General features: G+C 29.6%; 1 protein-coding gene across 2 annotated transcripts; it reads left to right on the forward strand.

Moving 5' to 3' along the window:
• Positions 1-5,825: 5,825 nt before the first annotated feature.
• LOC130815316 (transcription factor bHLH35-like) lies at positions 5,826-16,642 on the forward strand. Of its 2 annotated transcripts, none has more exons than XM_057681736.1 (5): positions 5,826-6,334; positions 6,445-6,619; positions 9,865-10,140; positions 13,232-13,402; positions 16,309-16,642. In XM_057681736.1, the coding sequence occupies exons 1-5, from the start codon at positions 6,246-6,248 to the stop codon at positions 16,375-16,377; spliced, it is 780 nt and encodes a 259-aa protein (XP_057537719.1). In that variant the 5' UTR covers positions 5,826-6,245; the 3' UTR covers positions 16,378-16,642. The 2 variants fall into 2 exon arrangements, with proteins under 2 accessions (XP_057537719.1, XP_057537718.1); XM_057681735.1 differs by having other exon boundaries at positions 5,832-6,334; positions 6,442-6,619.
• The last annotated feature ends 276 nt before the right edge of the window (positions 16,643-16,918 follow it).

A 16,918-nucleotide genomic window follows, 5' to 3' on the forward strand; every position in this document is an offset into this window, starting at 1 on the left:
AATTATTGGACGTGGTATTGAGCGAGGAGGTTTGTACTATGTGGATGAAACGACTCAACACGGTTAGGCTATACTTACTCGTGGGTCTCCTGATCATCAACTATGGGTGTGGCATCGAAGGTTAGGTTATCCTTCTTCGCGCTATTTGAAACGCTTGTTTCCGTTTCTTAAAAATTCTACTATGAATCTATCCTGCGAAACTTGTGTTTCAGCCAAAAGTCACAAACGCTCTTATTTTCCTAGTATAACTCATACTACCCACCCAGGTGCTCTAATATATTCTGATATATGGGGCCCCGCCCCAGCATATAACCCCCAAGGTTTGTAAAATTTCTGACCATGGTATGCTTCACCAAAGCACTTGTCCTAATACCCCACAACAAAACGGAGTGGCTGAAAGAAAAAATCGTATTCTCCTTGAAATTACCAGATCTCTTATGATTGAATCTTATGTCCCTGTTCATTTCTGGCCTGAGGCAATTGCTACTGCTACCTATTTAATTAATCGGCTTCCCACAAAAGCCCTAGACTTTCAAACTCCATGTGATACCCTGAGTTCCCATGTTCCTTCTTTCTCCTCACATTCCTTACCTCCTCGTGTCTTTGGTTGTGTAGTTTATGTACATCTTTCAAAACAAGCTAGAAACAAATTTGAACCTCAGGCAGTTAAATGTGTTTGTCGGATATGGAGTTAATCAAAAGGGTTATCGGTGCTTTGATCCTATCCAAAACTGGTTATATACCACCATGGATTATGACTTTTTTGAACAGTCTTACTACTATCCCCAGCGTGATCCTCAGGGAGAGACATGCAGTGATGACCTAAGCTGGCTAACATACCTGGTTGTGATTGATATGGACCTAAAAGAGCAAGTAGGCAAGACCTGTTGGTGAAAACGTAGTATCTCCTTTTCTGCCCGCTCAAGTCCCATCTGATGAGCATTCGACAACTCAAGAGGTAATTCCTGAACCTCATGAATTAAAACCTCATGAAATTATTGATTGTGAAAGTTGTGAAACAGAACCTGTATCCAATATTGAGATACCAAACAGGTATGAACTTCCTCCTAGAAGCACCAGGGGTGTTCCTCCAAAGAAGTATGATCCGGAGTTTAAAGCCCAACGATCTAAACATCCTGTGCAGAAGATAAGTGAAGAAAACTTATCCCAAATAGCATTGCTTTCACTACATCTCTATCCTCTACCGATATTCCAAAAGTTGCCGAGGAAGCCCTCAAAGATGAAAGATGGAGGAAAGCTATGGAAGTTGAACACATGGCAATAAAGAGAAATGAAACATGGGAGAAATGTGTTCTACCAAAGGAAAGAAAAAAGTGGGATGCAAATGGGTGTTCTCTATTAAATATCAGGTAGATGGAACAGTTGAAAGATATAAAGTTCAATTAGTGGCCAAAGGATACACTCAAATATATGGGATTGATTACTCTGAAACTTTCTCACCAGTAACTAAGATTGACACCATTCGAGTACTATTCTCCGTCGCAGCAAATAAAGATTGGCCTCTTCATCAGTTTGATGTGAAAAACGTCTTCCTTCATGAAAGTATCGAAAAGGAAGTGTATATGAAAGCACTACATGGATATTCCCAAGAGTTCAGTGTAGGAGAAGGGTGTAGACTTAAAAGGGCTCTTTATGGCCTAAAACAATCTCCAAGGGCTTGGTTTGAGAGATTTACCGTAGCAATGAAAAAGTTTGGGTATAGACAGAGCAACTCAGTTCACACACTGTTTCTGAAGAAGGGAAAACACAAGATCAGTTGTCTAATAATCTATGTTGATGATATGATTATCACCGGAAATGATGCAGAGGAAATTAAAGAACTAAAAAGGAAGTTGTTCTTGGAATTTGAGATGAAAGACTTGGGTAACCTCAAATATTTTCTTGGTATTGAGGTTTTTGAGATCGAAACAGGGGATTTTATTCATCAAAGGAAGTACATTCTTGATCCCCTGGTAGAAACAGAAATGCTTGACTGTAAACCAGCTGAAAACACAATTGTGGCGAATCATGGGCTCCAGATCCTTGATGGTACGGAATTAGCTGATCAGGAACAATATCAAAGAATGGTGGGTAAGCTTATCTACTTGTCTCACACAAGGCTAGACATAGCATATGTTGTAGGAGTAGTGAGTAGATTCATGTATCTTCCACAAATACAACACATGATAGCAATGATGAGAATCCTAAGGTACTTAAAGGGGACAAGCTGCACAGGCATTTACTTCGATAAGAATGATCACCTAGATCTTCTAGCCTACACAGATGCAGATTGGGCGGGAGATTGTAATGGTAGAAAATTCACTTCTTGGTACTTTACCTTAGTGGGTGGAAATCTGGTTACATGGAGAAGTAAGAAACATAAGGTATTTGCTCTCTCAAGTACTGAAGTAGAGTTTCGAGGAATTACTAAAGGGATAATAGAAATCCTATGGATTTGAAAACTCATGAATGAGCTTGGTTTTGCACAAAAGACAGTATGTAAGCTTTACTGTGATAACAAAGCAGCCATCAGCATTTCAGAGAACCCAGTTCAGCAATGATAGAACGAAACATGTCGAGATTGATAGACATTTCATAAAAGAAAAACTTGAAGGGAAAATCATCAGTCTACCATTTGTTAGATTAAAGGATCAACTTGCTGATATTTTCACAAAGGCTGTTAGTTCTGAAGCCTTTAGTACAACCCTGCGCAAGTTGGGCATTGGAAATCCTACGACCCAACTTGAGGGGGAGTGTAGGAAATAAAGTAGTATATCAGTATATTTGTAATATAGGAAAGTAGTATAACTTGTTATTTTTGTTTCCATTATTAGCTGAGTAGTTCATGTATAAATATCAGTGTAATTCATCATTATAATTCAATACAAATCAAGTATTTAAAACCCAAACAACCTTTTTGTTGGAAATATTTCACATGTGAGACAAGATCCCACATCAATAAAATAGTGGGTTGTTGACTTGCATAAATATTAGGTGGGCTAATCTTCATACTACTATATGATTTTGGGAAACAATGAACCTCACCAAGTGTATGTGCAAGCCAACGCTCTTGTCCCGTGGATTTGTGGGCCCTAGCCCACGGGCGTTTCGTGTCCACACAAGTGGGTCACGGTGAGATTATGTGACTAATTCTCACGACCTAACATTATCCACAAATTAAACTCTTTTTAAAGATCATTGACATAATTAATATTTCTTTATTTAATATCATATTTATTATACACTAAATGACAAAAAATAAGTGTGGAGACGACTAAAATATTAGATACATGCTCAACCCATATAATAAGCATCCCTGATCCCTAATCCCGGTTGCTAATTTGTCATACCAGTGACAAATGGAGTGAAGCTGATAATTATCCAGTTCGGTTGGTTGTCAATATTAAACTTTGAGAATAATATGAGAAATTAGTGTAATTTTAGTAGAAAAATCTTTTGACAAGGTTAATGCTTCTACTTGTTCTACTTCAATTATCTTATTTTCTTCACAAAATTCATTCTGATGTGATATAATTAGGTGGTAATGTAAAATGTAAGCAAAAAAACATTTTACGATCAAAGTATCATTATACTATGGGAATAATATGATATATTTTATAAAAATATATACTACAAATCATTCATATTTCCATTATCTGTGTCAACAATTAAAAAGCTAGTTAGATAATACTCTCCCTGTCCTACCAAATTTCCCTCCCCACTAGATTTTCCTATGAAGACAAAGATGAATTCTATAGAGTAGTGAAAAAAAATGTATAAATGAAAATTAATGATAAATTTAATGCGTCGTAAAGAATACAAAAATGTAATCCCTTATTTCTTTTCAAACGGCCCATTTGAATTTTGGATGTTATTCACACTCTTAATTTGTATTTTATTCTTAATCTATAGGTTAAACATAGTCAAATGAGATTTTGTTTGATTCGTCCTAACATAAGGTTTATCATCTAGTTTTATAATATTAATTATGCACAATTAGAGATATTAAGGTAGTATTAATGTGTTGATAAATGTGCCCAAATTAAATAAGACATTTGAAAAGAAGCTAACGGATAGAGTAGATCTTATCATCAGAAATAAAAATACAAAATGTTTAACAAAATAAAAAAGTGTTACTCCTATAAGAGAAAGAAGTTTCTATGTTAATAATTTATACTACTATTATTAAACTACTATTTAATATGTATAAGGCGCATTTAAAGATGAGACTATCTATAGAAAAATTTATGAATAAAAAGGGCATTATTATAGTTCGCGGCTCATTTCATTTTGTCACCACTCCTTATATATTGACTTCCAAGATTGCTCCTAGTTACTTTTCAAACGTTTAATCTCTAACATCTCTCTAAAAACTCTCTCCGAACACTCGTTGAACTAAAACAAGTTAAAACTAAAAATCGTTAATTTAAAAAAAAATGCTTGTATTAAAATTTGATACATGTTCACTCTTTTGACTATAACTTTTAATAGGAAAATCATATAATTGCAATGTTTGCGGCATTAGAACCTAGACTTTAAGATCTTTCCAATGATTATATATCATTAGAAAGATCTTGAGGTCTAGGTTCTAATGTTGCAAACATTGCCGTAATGTGATTTTCCTATCAAAAGTTTTGGCAAAAAAGTGATCATGTATCAAATTTTAACACAGAACGTGTTATTAGGTTTATTTTTTGATTTAAAAAATTATTTTTTTTAATTAAATTAATATTTTATTTTAATTAAATTATTATTATTAATAAATTTACTTTAGTAATAATAATGATGAATTTTATAATTAAAAATAAATTTAAGAGCATTTTAATAATTTCATTAAAAAAAAGAGCGGCTACGGAATTAAAAAAATGGCAAACTTTAGAAGAGGACACAAAAGTAGAATAAGACAATATCCTATTCTCCTCGGTTCCCGGTTCCCAGTTCCCAGTCCCAGTGTCTAATCCCAATCGGCCAATCCCTACGACGCTACGCGGATCTGTTGAATTCCCCTACAATCTAATGCGGAGTATATGGACGGTGTGGATTAGGATTTAACAACAATCATTGTTTGTATACAGTTGTAACTTGTAACACTACTTTGTTCTTCTACTTTGTTCTCTAGTTCGTATACTTTGTGGCTCTCGTCATTGTGTTTCACTTTTTTACTAGTCTATCTTGTCGTACTAGGATCTTCTTCATTACTTTTCTCCATTACTTATATTAGAATTTTGACATATATTTTAAAATAAAAAATAAAATGTTAAAATTTTTCCTTTTAAACTCTATCAAGCAATTATAGCCATTTTGGATTGAGTAATAAATCCTCCATTACATTTTAAGTAATGGAAAAAAATCCTAATTTTGTCTTGTCAAATTTGTCTTATTTTTATTTTTATCATAATTCATATTTTTTTAAAAAATATTTTATCTATGTATGTAACTTATTTTTTATTTCATTTAAATAAGTTTTTCATTTTTTATAGGTGGAATACACTGTGTAAGATGATGATAATGAGAAAAGTTTTTCACTTTTCCATAAAATATTACTTTTTCCTTGAATTGTTCTATATTAATTATACTATTTAGCTTATTTGTAAAGAACATTTCACAAAGAAAAAATTTATGTTTTTATAAATTTTTAACTTTAAAAAAAAATGTATGTATGGGGTTCTAACAGTCATGAGTGATCCACATTATTTTATGACAAATTTCTAACGCGGTCACAAATTCACCAAATTTTCCACGTGACTCAATTATTATTTTATGACAAATAAAATCCCAATCAATCCGTCATAACTCATAAGTCTAACCTCCTTCCATTACACTCGTCAACACTAAAAAGTCCTTTTAATTTGTCCCCTTTTATTAATAGCATAATACAATATTATTGAATAATACAAATACCCATTCAATTCGTTTAAAAAATCATTTTTATTCCAAATAACCAAAAAAAAATTTCTACAACCAATAATATCATTTTTATTCGTTCCCCTTAATTTAAAACATTTAATATTTTTCGCTTTCAGTTACATCCATACAATTTAATTATCTGCATTATAATATTACATTTTTAAATTAAACAAAAACACATCCATCAAATCTTACTCCTCAAGTAAATAAAGCAAATAAAATCACAAAAACAAAAAGCTTCCTGCTTCCCATTGAACCGAAATCTTTGTTAAAAAGAAAAGTAGTTTTATCAGGTGCCAAATAATTGTAATCATCACAATAATTACTAAAAAAAGATAATGGAGATTTATGGTGATGATTACCATCCACTATACTGGGAAACTGACTATACTACCATGTATCATCTTCCAACTCAAGATTTTAATTGGTAATTAATTTATTCTTTTCTCTTCTCTTTTTATTTTAATTCATTCTTTTTTTCTTTGATTTTGCAATTATCATAAATTATTTAATTATATTTTTAATAATTTGTAGCAGTTTGGGATTTGATGATAGCTTATCATGTTACTATGAGAATGATTCAAGCTCACCAGATGGTAATAATGGTTCATCCATGGCGTCTTCTAAGAATGTTGTTTCGGAAAAAATTCGTCGTCAAAAGCTTAATGATCGTCTTTTTGCTCTTCGAGCTGTTGTTCCCAACATTACTAAGGTACTCTTCAACTTTATTTTTCAATTAATTTAGATATTAACATTTCGCAAATCTATACAATAGATTTCAAAAAAAATATTGCAATCTCATAAAATGAAATAAGAATTATTTTTAATTAATTAATTAATTGGGTAATTTGAAATATCATCATCATCAATATTTTGTTTTGTTATGAATATATCTTGAATGGTGTGACTTGAGTCCACAATTGATGTGTGCATTTATACGTGACTCTTGGGTTTGGAATCCAATGAGTATGGTAATGTGGATGATTAAGTTGTTAACTTAATGATTGAGAATTTGACAGAGAAAGTCTGATGGTCGCTTGACCAAACCGCTCGATCGAGCGAGCTCTCTGTTTTGGTTGAGCAATTCCTCTAACATGCCTAAGATGCTGGTTTTTGACCTTTCAAGTTTTTGGAACTGTTTCATATCATTCATTATTTAATATTAAGCATCTATTAAGTGAGCAATTATCATTGAATGTACGTAGTACTATAAATAGAGCTCTTATACTCACTCAAACACATTATCAAACACAACACGACGGAGGACGTAGTCATATTTGGATGAACCTCCCTAAATCTTTGTGTCTCTTTGCAAGTTTACATTATCAAACGTTGTTTTATTCTTTGTCGTTTGCATCGTTCATCTAAGTTCTTAGCATCATATCGATTTTGGCAAATTATTTCACGTTTGAAATCAGAAAATTGGGTGATGAAAATTTATGGATAATCTGTACGAAATTATTTTTAATTATTTAATTAGTTGGATAATTTGAAATATCATCGTGAATATTATACCTGATATTTCACTAAAAATCAAAGCTTGGGTTAAGAAAAAGTGATAGATAATCCATACATATAGAATACGTTGAAGGTATTATTTCTTGTCTTTTGGTAAATGATTTTGCAACAAAATTCGTATAATGTTCGAAAATCTGGTATCTACTACGTCTTGATAAGGTTTTGACTTTTAATTATTTGTTTGATTTCAAGAGTGCATATTCACTAGTTTAGAAAATAGTATCTTTGTCTAACTCAATTTCTTTTTTTATTTTTTATTTTTTTATCTAACTCTTTTTTTAATGTTGTTTTTATCTAACTCAATTTCTAACCAATTTTGTTTTGGGTTGATTCAGTACTAATTTTTCATTATTTTTTTATTTGGAATTGGATACATTATTATTTTTTATTTCAACTCTATAATACTTTCCGTTTAAAATACTCTAACTAATTCTAATACTTTCCGTTTAAAATACTCTAACTAATTGTAACATGTTGTATGGAAAAATATTCCTATTAATTACAAATATAATGAAACTAATTATAACATGTTATATTGAAAAATATTTCTATTAATTACAAATATAATGAAATTGAGAAAATATTTAAATTCTTTCCTAATATTACTCACACATTTAAATTTTTTGCAGTTATTCTCAAAATGGTTCTAAACTTCTTATAGTGATTTGAAGAGACAAAGAGTGCATTACTCATTTTGTTAATTTGTATTTCACTAATTATTAAATGAGAGGGTCTCACGGTGAGACCATTTCTATTGGGTTGATCCAATACACACATTCTATCTTAAAGTGATCACTTATAATGTTAAAGTGATCACTTATAATTTTAAAATAATTATTTTTTAGTTTTAGGGTGATTACTTATAATTTTAAAACGATCAATCTTAAAGTAATCAATTAAAGAAATGAACTAATATATGGACACGTCTTATAGTGAGACAGTCTCATACGAAACGATCTTTTTTTTATTTTTGTTTAGGGTTATCTCATTAAGGATTTTATCACTTTTTAAATCTCAATTACATGTATAATTTTATTTAATATTATTTATATAATTCATTCTCTCTTTAATATTATATTTCAAACATTTTATAATTTTCTTAAAATCACTTACTTCCTCTATATTTTTAATCTCATTGGAACAGGGACAGAGTATTGACTGTTGGGATACTAATAAAATTTTGCAAAGTTTTCCTCAATTGGTTCTAATAGTGATTATGTTGTTCATCTTGTGTACAACAAATTTCCCTGTATTTAGGCTTTAGCAGATATTTTTTTTTTAAAAAAAAATTAATTTTTTTTATTTTGGTTTGACACTCACGCAAAAGGAAAAAAAAGTGTTTGTTCTAGCAAAAAAAAACTATGAAATTCTAAGTGATCACGACGATTCATAAATCATTGTAAAAAACAAAATACATTCTATTAATAATTAAAACAAACAAAACAAGAAAAAAATAAAATCTCAAAATCCCCCATATAAATTGATATCCATAAGTAAGTTATCATCATTATTATATCTAATGTATTCCTTTTATTATCATAGCCTCATAGGAGATATCCATAATTAAGAGTCATTAAATATTCTCCCACCCTTATTTACCAATACCGTCAACACCCAACCACTAAACCAAACATTTTAATACTCCCTCATATTCACTTATTTATTCAAGTCACCCTAAATGTCTTATTTTTATTTTGAGTATGTTAACTTTGTCAATTTATGTTTATTAAACTTAACTTTTTTACACCTTTATACCTACTAATTTCACTTTACCCCTATTAAAATTTAAAAACACTATAATTTTTTCTTACATATGTAGTCCCATTTGACCACCTAAAAAATGGTAAAAAGTCAAATATGACACATTGGATAAATATGAGGGAGTAACAATTTATTTAGACAATTGACTTTAACTTTTTAACATTTGACTTACAAGTCAATATGTTCAGTCGATTAAGCCGGCTAACAATTCCATTTAAGAGACATTTGTTAAACAACCTATATTTGCAAGGTTGTCGCGTTTATTTTTGGGCCGCAAAATGAAAGATAATAAGGGCTCTTTAAAACTTAAGGCGTAATGAATAATATTTTTTATGTTAAAAAAACGTTGATACTTAAACCATTTTATATAAAAAGCATTAATAATACAAATTATTTAGTGAAAAATGTAAATTATATCTAAATTTAATTCAAGTTAATATTAATCATGTATATGAAAATAAAATTTTTATACCTTACAAATTTGGATCCTAAACAGTAGTTCGTTTTGCCCTTGCTAATCTACAACCATAGATACTTGTAACTTACCAATAATTGCTTGAATGCGAGGTAAATTAATTTCACTAGCTAGATTTAGACACTGATATCTGTATATATATTATTTCAAAAAAAATAATAATGAAGTGATTAAAATTAATTTGGTTTGATATTAATAATTAGATGGATAAAGCTTCAATAATAAAGGATGCAATAAACTACATAAAAGAACTCCAAGATGAAGAGAAGAAAATCAAAGCAGAAATATTAGATTTGGAGCAACGGCGATCCAACAATGGCAATTATGATAATAATTCATTTTCAGTGAGGGATTATGACCAACAATTGTCTGCTTTGATTATGAAATCCAAGAAGAAGAGGCCTGAATCTCATGATAATCGCAAACACCATTATCAATCCAATGCTTTATGCAGATCATCTCCCATTAATGACTTAGAAGTGAGTACTCTATTCCTCAATTATGTATTACTTTACCTTTTATTCTGCATAAGTGTTTAATTTAACTTTTAACATTATTTATAAATCACTTTAAAATTATGTTGGGGAGTTTGGTAAAATGGCTTATTGGAAATTTTAGCTTATTTTGATGTAAATAGAGGGTTGAGAAGTCAAACCGGCTAATGCTAATATATGGTAATTAGCAGGTTCAAACAGCTTATTGATATGAATAAACTATTTTTGAATAAGTTGCTCATAGTAGTGGGTTTAAAATCATTTGGCCAAACCAGTTAATAAAATCAACTAGTCAAAATAGCCGCTGTAATCGACTATCAATGTAACACCCTCGGAATAGGTCAGACTTTTGAAAACACCTTTAATGAAAAACATAAGCCAAAACCTACTCATAGGAGTGTTAACGCCACATCTATTTCTAATAAAATAAATGTAAGGCTTAACGACTAAGAAATAACTTAATAACTTTAAATCCAACAAAAGGTCTTACAACATAAGAGAAAACTGAAACGCAATCTACGTCTATATAAAATTTAAACAACAAAAGAAAATTTAAACTGAAATACGACTCTAGTAAAAGCTATATTTCTAAGTGATCCTCACTCCACAATTCCCACGCAATCAATAACCTGCAACATAAGAATGCAAGAAAAACAAGGGAAGAACTCCAAAAATCAGGAAATTGAGTAATTCCAACTCCATCCCGTAAAACAATTAAGTTTAAAAATGATTTAAAAAAATAAAATATAATCAAATTGGAAATAATTTTAGATTATAACATATAGCTGAGTTTAATAGAAAACAATTTGAGAAAACAATATATATAATATCACATAAACCAATTTATTAATTTGATAATTAATAATGACAAACACATAATCAATTTTTAATTTGAGGGAACGAGAACGCCAGTAGGCCGAGGCTTTACCCCTATACCTACTTCATCAAGAGGTCGTCACCCCAAATAATTCAAGGCCAGCAGAGTAGTCTCAGGGAACCCTAGTGTGCACACCCCTTCTACTTGGATCACAACAAATAGAAGAAAGACCAAACATCGTATCAAGTATCAGAAATAATAATACCTGTCGGTAGCTATACTAACCAAACAGGACAACCTGTTCATCACCCTTATATTTGGATCACAACAAATATAAGAGCTTCATTTCCCTCATGTTACACTTTACGTGATTTAATATATTTTAATAATTAGTCGCGAGCACATAAACATACATTATACATTTTATTTTATGATCATAATTTTTCCCAATAAATATATATCTTAGGAATATCCAATTGAAATCTCATTTTTCAAATCACCATTCTAACATCAATTGGTGGCAATAGGAATTAATATTATAAATATTTCTCTTTCACATAAATCGTATCAAATTTCGATATCAAAATAATAATATAAATTTTATCAAAATAATAATTATAAATTCAAGTTTGACAAAAATAATAGTAATTATAATTTGAGAATATTTAAAACATAGCATCATATAAAATAATGTCATATAAAATCATGCATTCTATTTAAACACATTAATTATCACTTAGCACATAATACTAACGGGATAGTTATAATTAGATGAACATTGAGAATTACCTTGTCACGCGATCCTAGACAACGTACGCTCCTAATAATCTCTGTCTACGAATCCGCTGTCTTTAATATCAAAATCTTGCGTTTTCTTGACTGAATTTTAAGCAATTGGAAGATGGAGGAAGTAGTTTGTAGGAGAAGAGGGAAGTGTGAGTAATAATGTGAATGAAATTAAGGGTAATTGGTTTAATTTATAATAGTTATGTGAGGTTGGTTATGAGATTTAGAGGGAGAAGTGGGAAGTTATTTGTTAATGGGGAGTTATATTTTTTTTTTAATTTTTAAAATTTCTGAAATTTATTTATTTTATTTATTATTATTATTATTAGTTTTTTAAAAAAAATGATGGATGTTACAATCAACTGTTTGCCAAACATCCCCATTGTATTCTTAATTTATAAGCTAAAACATAATAATTTGAGATTTTTAATTTGTCTCGATACAATGTTTATCAATATAAACTTACTATAATTTTTAATTATCCCTAATTAAAAATATTAATAAGAAAATAGTGTATCAACAAATATCTCCGGTTAAATGAAACTTTTAGGCCGAATAGGAGAGGTAATATAAGTAATCAAATTCATTAGTTTTTTTTTTTTTTTGTTTTTTAACTCTTGCCATTTTAGCAATTCAACTGTTAGCCATTTTAGTAATCAAATTCACTAGTTTATCGGTCAATATTTTCTACTGGTCAAACAGCAAATAGCTCTGGTCACAAATCATCTGTCAACAAACACTTAATATTTCAGATATTGATTTTTTTTTTTAGATTTTAATAAAAAACTAGAGCAATAAATGATTATAGAAATGAAAAGTATTGAGAGTGGAGTGGATTTGAAGTTAAATTCATGGCTGTCGATTAACATATGTAACGCGATCTATAATATATGACCCTATTATAAGAGCCCCAAAAGAACATTGTTATATTTAATTGATTCGTTGTTATAATTACCACAAACATATTTATATTATTTTACACGAGAATAATAAAATATTAAAGAGATAAATATTATAAGTTTAATAAACTAAGAGATTTTATCATATACTCCCTTCTATTCAGAGTAATTGTTCCATTTGGTTGGGCATGGATATTAAGAGTAATTGTCCCATTTGGTTGGACACGGATATTAAGAGTTGGATGGGATCCACCAAAAAGGTAGTAGTTGAGATTTTTTAAGTGATGGATTAATTGGGTAAGTAGTAGAAATAGGGATATTTTCATAATTACGTGTGTAAACTAAAGATATTTAGATAAAAAATCATTGACAAAAAAGAAAATGAGACAATTGATATGAATTTGCCAAATAAAAAAATAAAACAATTACTCTAAATAGGAGAGAGTACTAATATTTATATATTTTTTTTTCTTAAATCGTAAAGAAATTTATAAAATAAAATTGATATAGATTCCCAAAATTTACTAGACGACTCTAGTTAAGTTAATAATTTTAATTGAAAATGGATGTGCAGGTAAGGGTGTCATACGTGGGAGAAAGGACAATAGTAGTGAGCTTGACCTGCAGTAAAGAAGAGGGCACAATGGTCAAATTGTGTGAAATATTTGAGTCTTTAGAGCTTAAAATAATTACAGCGCATATCACTGCTTTTTCTGGTAGGCTCTTGAAGACTGTCTTTCTTGAGGTTTGTTTCTTTTTGGCCCCTCCTCGTTCTTTTGTTTTTTTCAATATATGTCAATCGTGTATTTGACGTAGCTGCTTAATAGGAGATATTCACTCTCTTCGTTTTCATATACTCCCTCTTATTCACCTTAAAAGTTCCATTTAACTTTTTACATATTTTAAGGAGAATTAAAAGTAGGACCTTAAGGGTAGGAAAAAGAGTGATATTATGAGTTTTTTAATCTAAGAAAGAAAAATTAGTATGGGCAATAGAGGGTATAATTGAAAATAGGATAAAGTTACTAAGGGTATAAAAGTCAAAAACACATATCAAAAATAGAATTGGGACAATTAAGGTGACTTGACCATAAAAGGAAATGAGACACATAAGCTAAATAGGAGGGATTATTATTTTTAAATAGAATTTACGAATTTTATATTTAATTTTGACTATGATTTTTCATCGATCTATATAAAAAACATGTTCACGTGAGATTTTAATAGTTTCCTTTTAATATATATTTTCTAAATGTAATTTTTTTAGAATTTTTAATAACCCACAATTAAGATTATTTGACTTTTAAATTTGTATTAAAATCTATGCAAAAAAATAAATGAGAAAAATAAATGAAAACAAAAAATATTAAAAAACACATTATTTTAGAATATTTAGTGTTACATTTATTATTTTAGAGGTTATAATTTATGCAAAATATTTTAAACGTTATAATTTATACTGTTTTGCATTTTAAAATTAAAAGTAAACAATTAAATAATAGATAGAGTAACTACTTACAAGTATTTTGAACACCACATAAATGCTCATAAATTGACATTTGACATTATGTAGATTGTATTTATCGCTTGGCCCCTACTTTAATGGGTTTTACTTTATTAGTAGACCCGTCATGTATGTTTGTGTTTTTTTTAATGCTAATTCAAAAGACCAATAGAATTTGTGTTTGGTAGCACAGGGCGACAAATGTGATGTTCCTTAGTGTAACAATTAATTTTTACAACAAAATTAATTTTTTGCGATTTAGTGACAATAAAAATGCCACTAATTTATATTTTTAGTGTAATAATTATTGGTTTTTATTTTAAGTTTTACTATAAAGTGATTTAGTGACACGTTATTTGACCTTTAGTGACATATGTAATTGTTACTATAGTCTATAGTGATATTTATGAGCAATGTCACTAGATTTTATATTGCGAAAAGCTTTAATATGCTATTTTATCATGCTCCTATAAGGTCTAATAAATGTACTAAATCTACTATATATACCATTAAAAATTTAGAGTGGTAACATTTAAATTAAATGTCACTTAAATATATCCCACTAAAAGTATATATGTTGTAGTATCTCTAAGATCGTTACAAAGAGAAAATAAGTTTTTTTTTTCTAAAAAATATATATTTGAAAATAAATAAATAGAAAATAAATTGTATAAATAAAATTAAAAAAATAAAATTTCTAAATATAATTAAAAAAAAACCGATGAGTCATGAGCTAAAATTTTAGGACTTAAACCTCCAAGTTTGGGCCATATTTGAAGACAAAATCATCCATTGGCATTTAACAAAACTAAGGAAAACTAGTATATCAAACAGCGTTTTGTTTGGGTGATACCAATCTTGAACAATAAACATTTAAATCAAGGTCTTTTGGCACATGCATTTAGGATTCCTAGATACTTGAGTAAAGACTTTCTCTATGAGCCGTCTAAAAATCTATATAATTTATCTTATAAATAAATATAATTACAATAAAAGATATTTTTTTGATCATCACAACTCACAAGTATTTTAGAAAGAATTTATCACTGTGTATTGAATGTATACTAACGTACACTATATACTCCCTCTACACCAATATAATTGTCCCATTTGCTTGGGCACGGTTATTAAGGGTAGTGTGGGATCCATTAAAAAGGTGGTAATTGGGTAAGTAGTGAAGGGTAATTAGTGAAGGGTAAGTAGTGAAGGGTAGTTGGGTAAGTAAGGTATATGGAGGTATATTCGTAATTACTTGCGTGAACTAAGGATATTTAGGTAAAAAAAAGATTGACAAAAATAGAAATGTGACAATTAATATAGTTTTGCCAAATAAGAAAATGTGACAATTAAAATAGTGGAAGGAGTATTAAACAAGCCGATTGTTTCTTTAAATGTAGAAAACCTAGATGATATTTTGAGCTTTTCTAGTAAAAATCTATTTATTTGGCTCTAGGTATAAAATAGTAAAAATAATAATAAAAGATTAGTGTAAGGTAAGGTAAGACACTCCCAGACCCCAGTAGTACTATCCTGCACAAGGCAAAGTTCGGGTGGAGGTTGTTTTTTCTGAAAGATGCGGACAAACTATATTTGTTCTCTTCAAAGAGGGAGTAAAGAGAATGCGCGCAGTTAAAAACCCCCAGCTGATACCTGCGTCCAGTAGGGATCGAACCCTTAACCTTCTGCTCAACATGCAGATATTGAGCCACAAGCGCTTTTTTATAAAAAAATTAGTCTAGTTTTAGTAATTAAGAAAGTATAATAGTCACAAAAAATATAATAGTCATGCTTGTTCAACTTTATTCATCTCTTTTTTTTCTAATATGCTATCTAATATATTATCATTTGGAGAGTTGATATTGAACATAGGCGAACCCCGGGTGGTAAGGGAGTTGAGGTCTTGGCCCTATCAATTTTTATAAAAATTTAATTTTTAGTCGTAAAATTTTTAAAAAAATTAAAATTAGTATTGGTAAGTTCGTTAGGCTATTAGGCCCTACTAAAAGTTTTGGTATAGATTAATAGAAGTTTACTAACAAAAAATATTTTCATCACCATGAGGATAATAACATTATATATTTCATAAAACAATTTACACTTTTTTTTTTTTTTTGAGTGTTGACTTTTGTGTATGGTTATATTATCAGGCGGAAGAGCAAGACAAGGACAACTTAAGAATCAAGATCGAACGGGTGATATCATCTGCACAAAGCTAAATGTCACATGATTCTGCCACCTGTTAAAAGTTTCAAGCAATTAATCGTTGCTGATTTTTTGCTTTCTACTTGAGACTTGAGAGTATTTTGTAAAGGTGGCTGGTTAGTGGTTACCCTTCTTTTGACTTGTACTACTACAACAAATTTCTCTTTTCTTGTGAATTTTGAAATTTGGTCATGTACAAATCAAGTCCTTCCTTCATGGCCCCACATATTTGAATCAACATGGAATTTCACAAGGCATGTTAGATGTTACCAAATTCTATTATTGCTTTATTTTTCAACTAATCTTTATCACTATCCCACAACTACAAGTGTGCAAAATAAGAAAACGTCTTGCATAATGATCAATCTACGTGTTCAAGCACTTTATACCTTAATATGATTGTAGGTCAAAGGATCGGAGTTGAGAATAAAAAATGTACGTTTGACTGAAAAATAAAAACTGAAAAATAAAGAGTGCGTGAGTTAATGAAATAAAATTAAGACTGATGCATAATAAAATTAGTATGCATTAGTTCTATATCAAACTTATTGTATG

The sequence above is a fragment of the Amaranthus tricolor genome, chromosome 6 (genome assembly GCF_026212465.1).
Source record: "Amaranthus tricolor cultivar Red isolate AtriRed21 chromosome 6, ASM2621246v1, whole genome shotgun sequence".
Taxonomy (NCBI): Eukaryota; Viridiplantae; Streptophyta; class Magnoliopsida; order Caryophyllales; family Amaranthaceae; genus Amaranthus; species Amaranthus tricolor.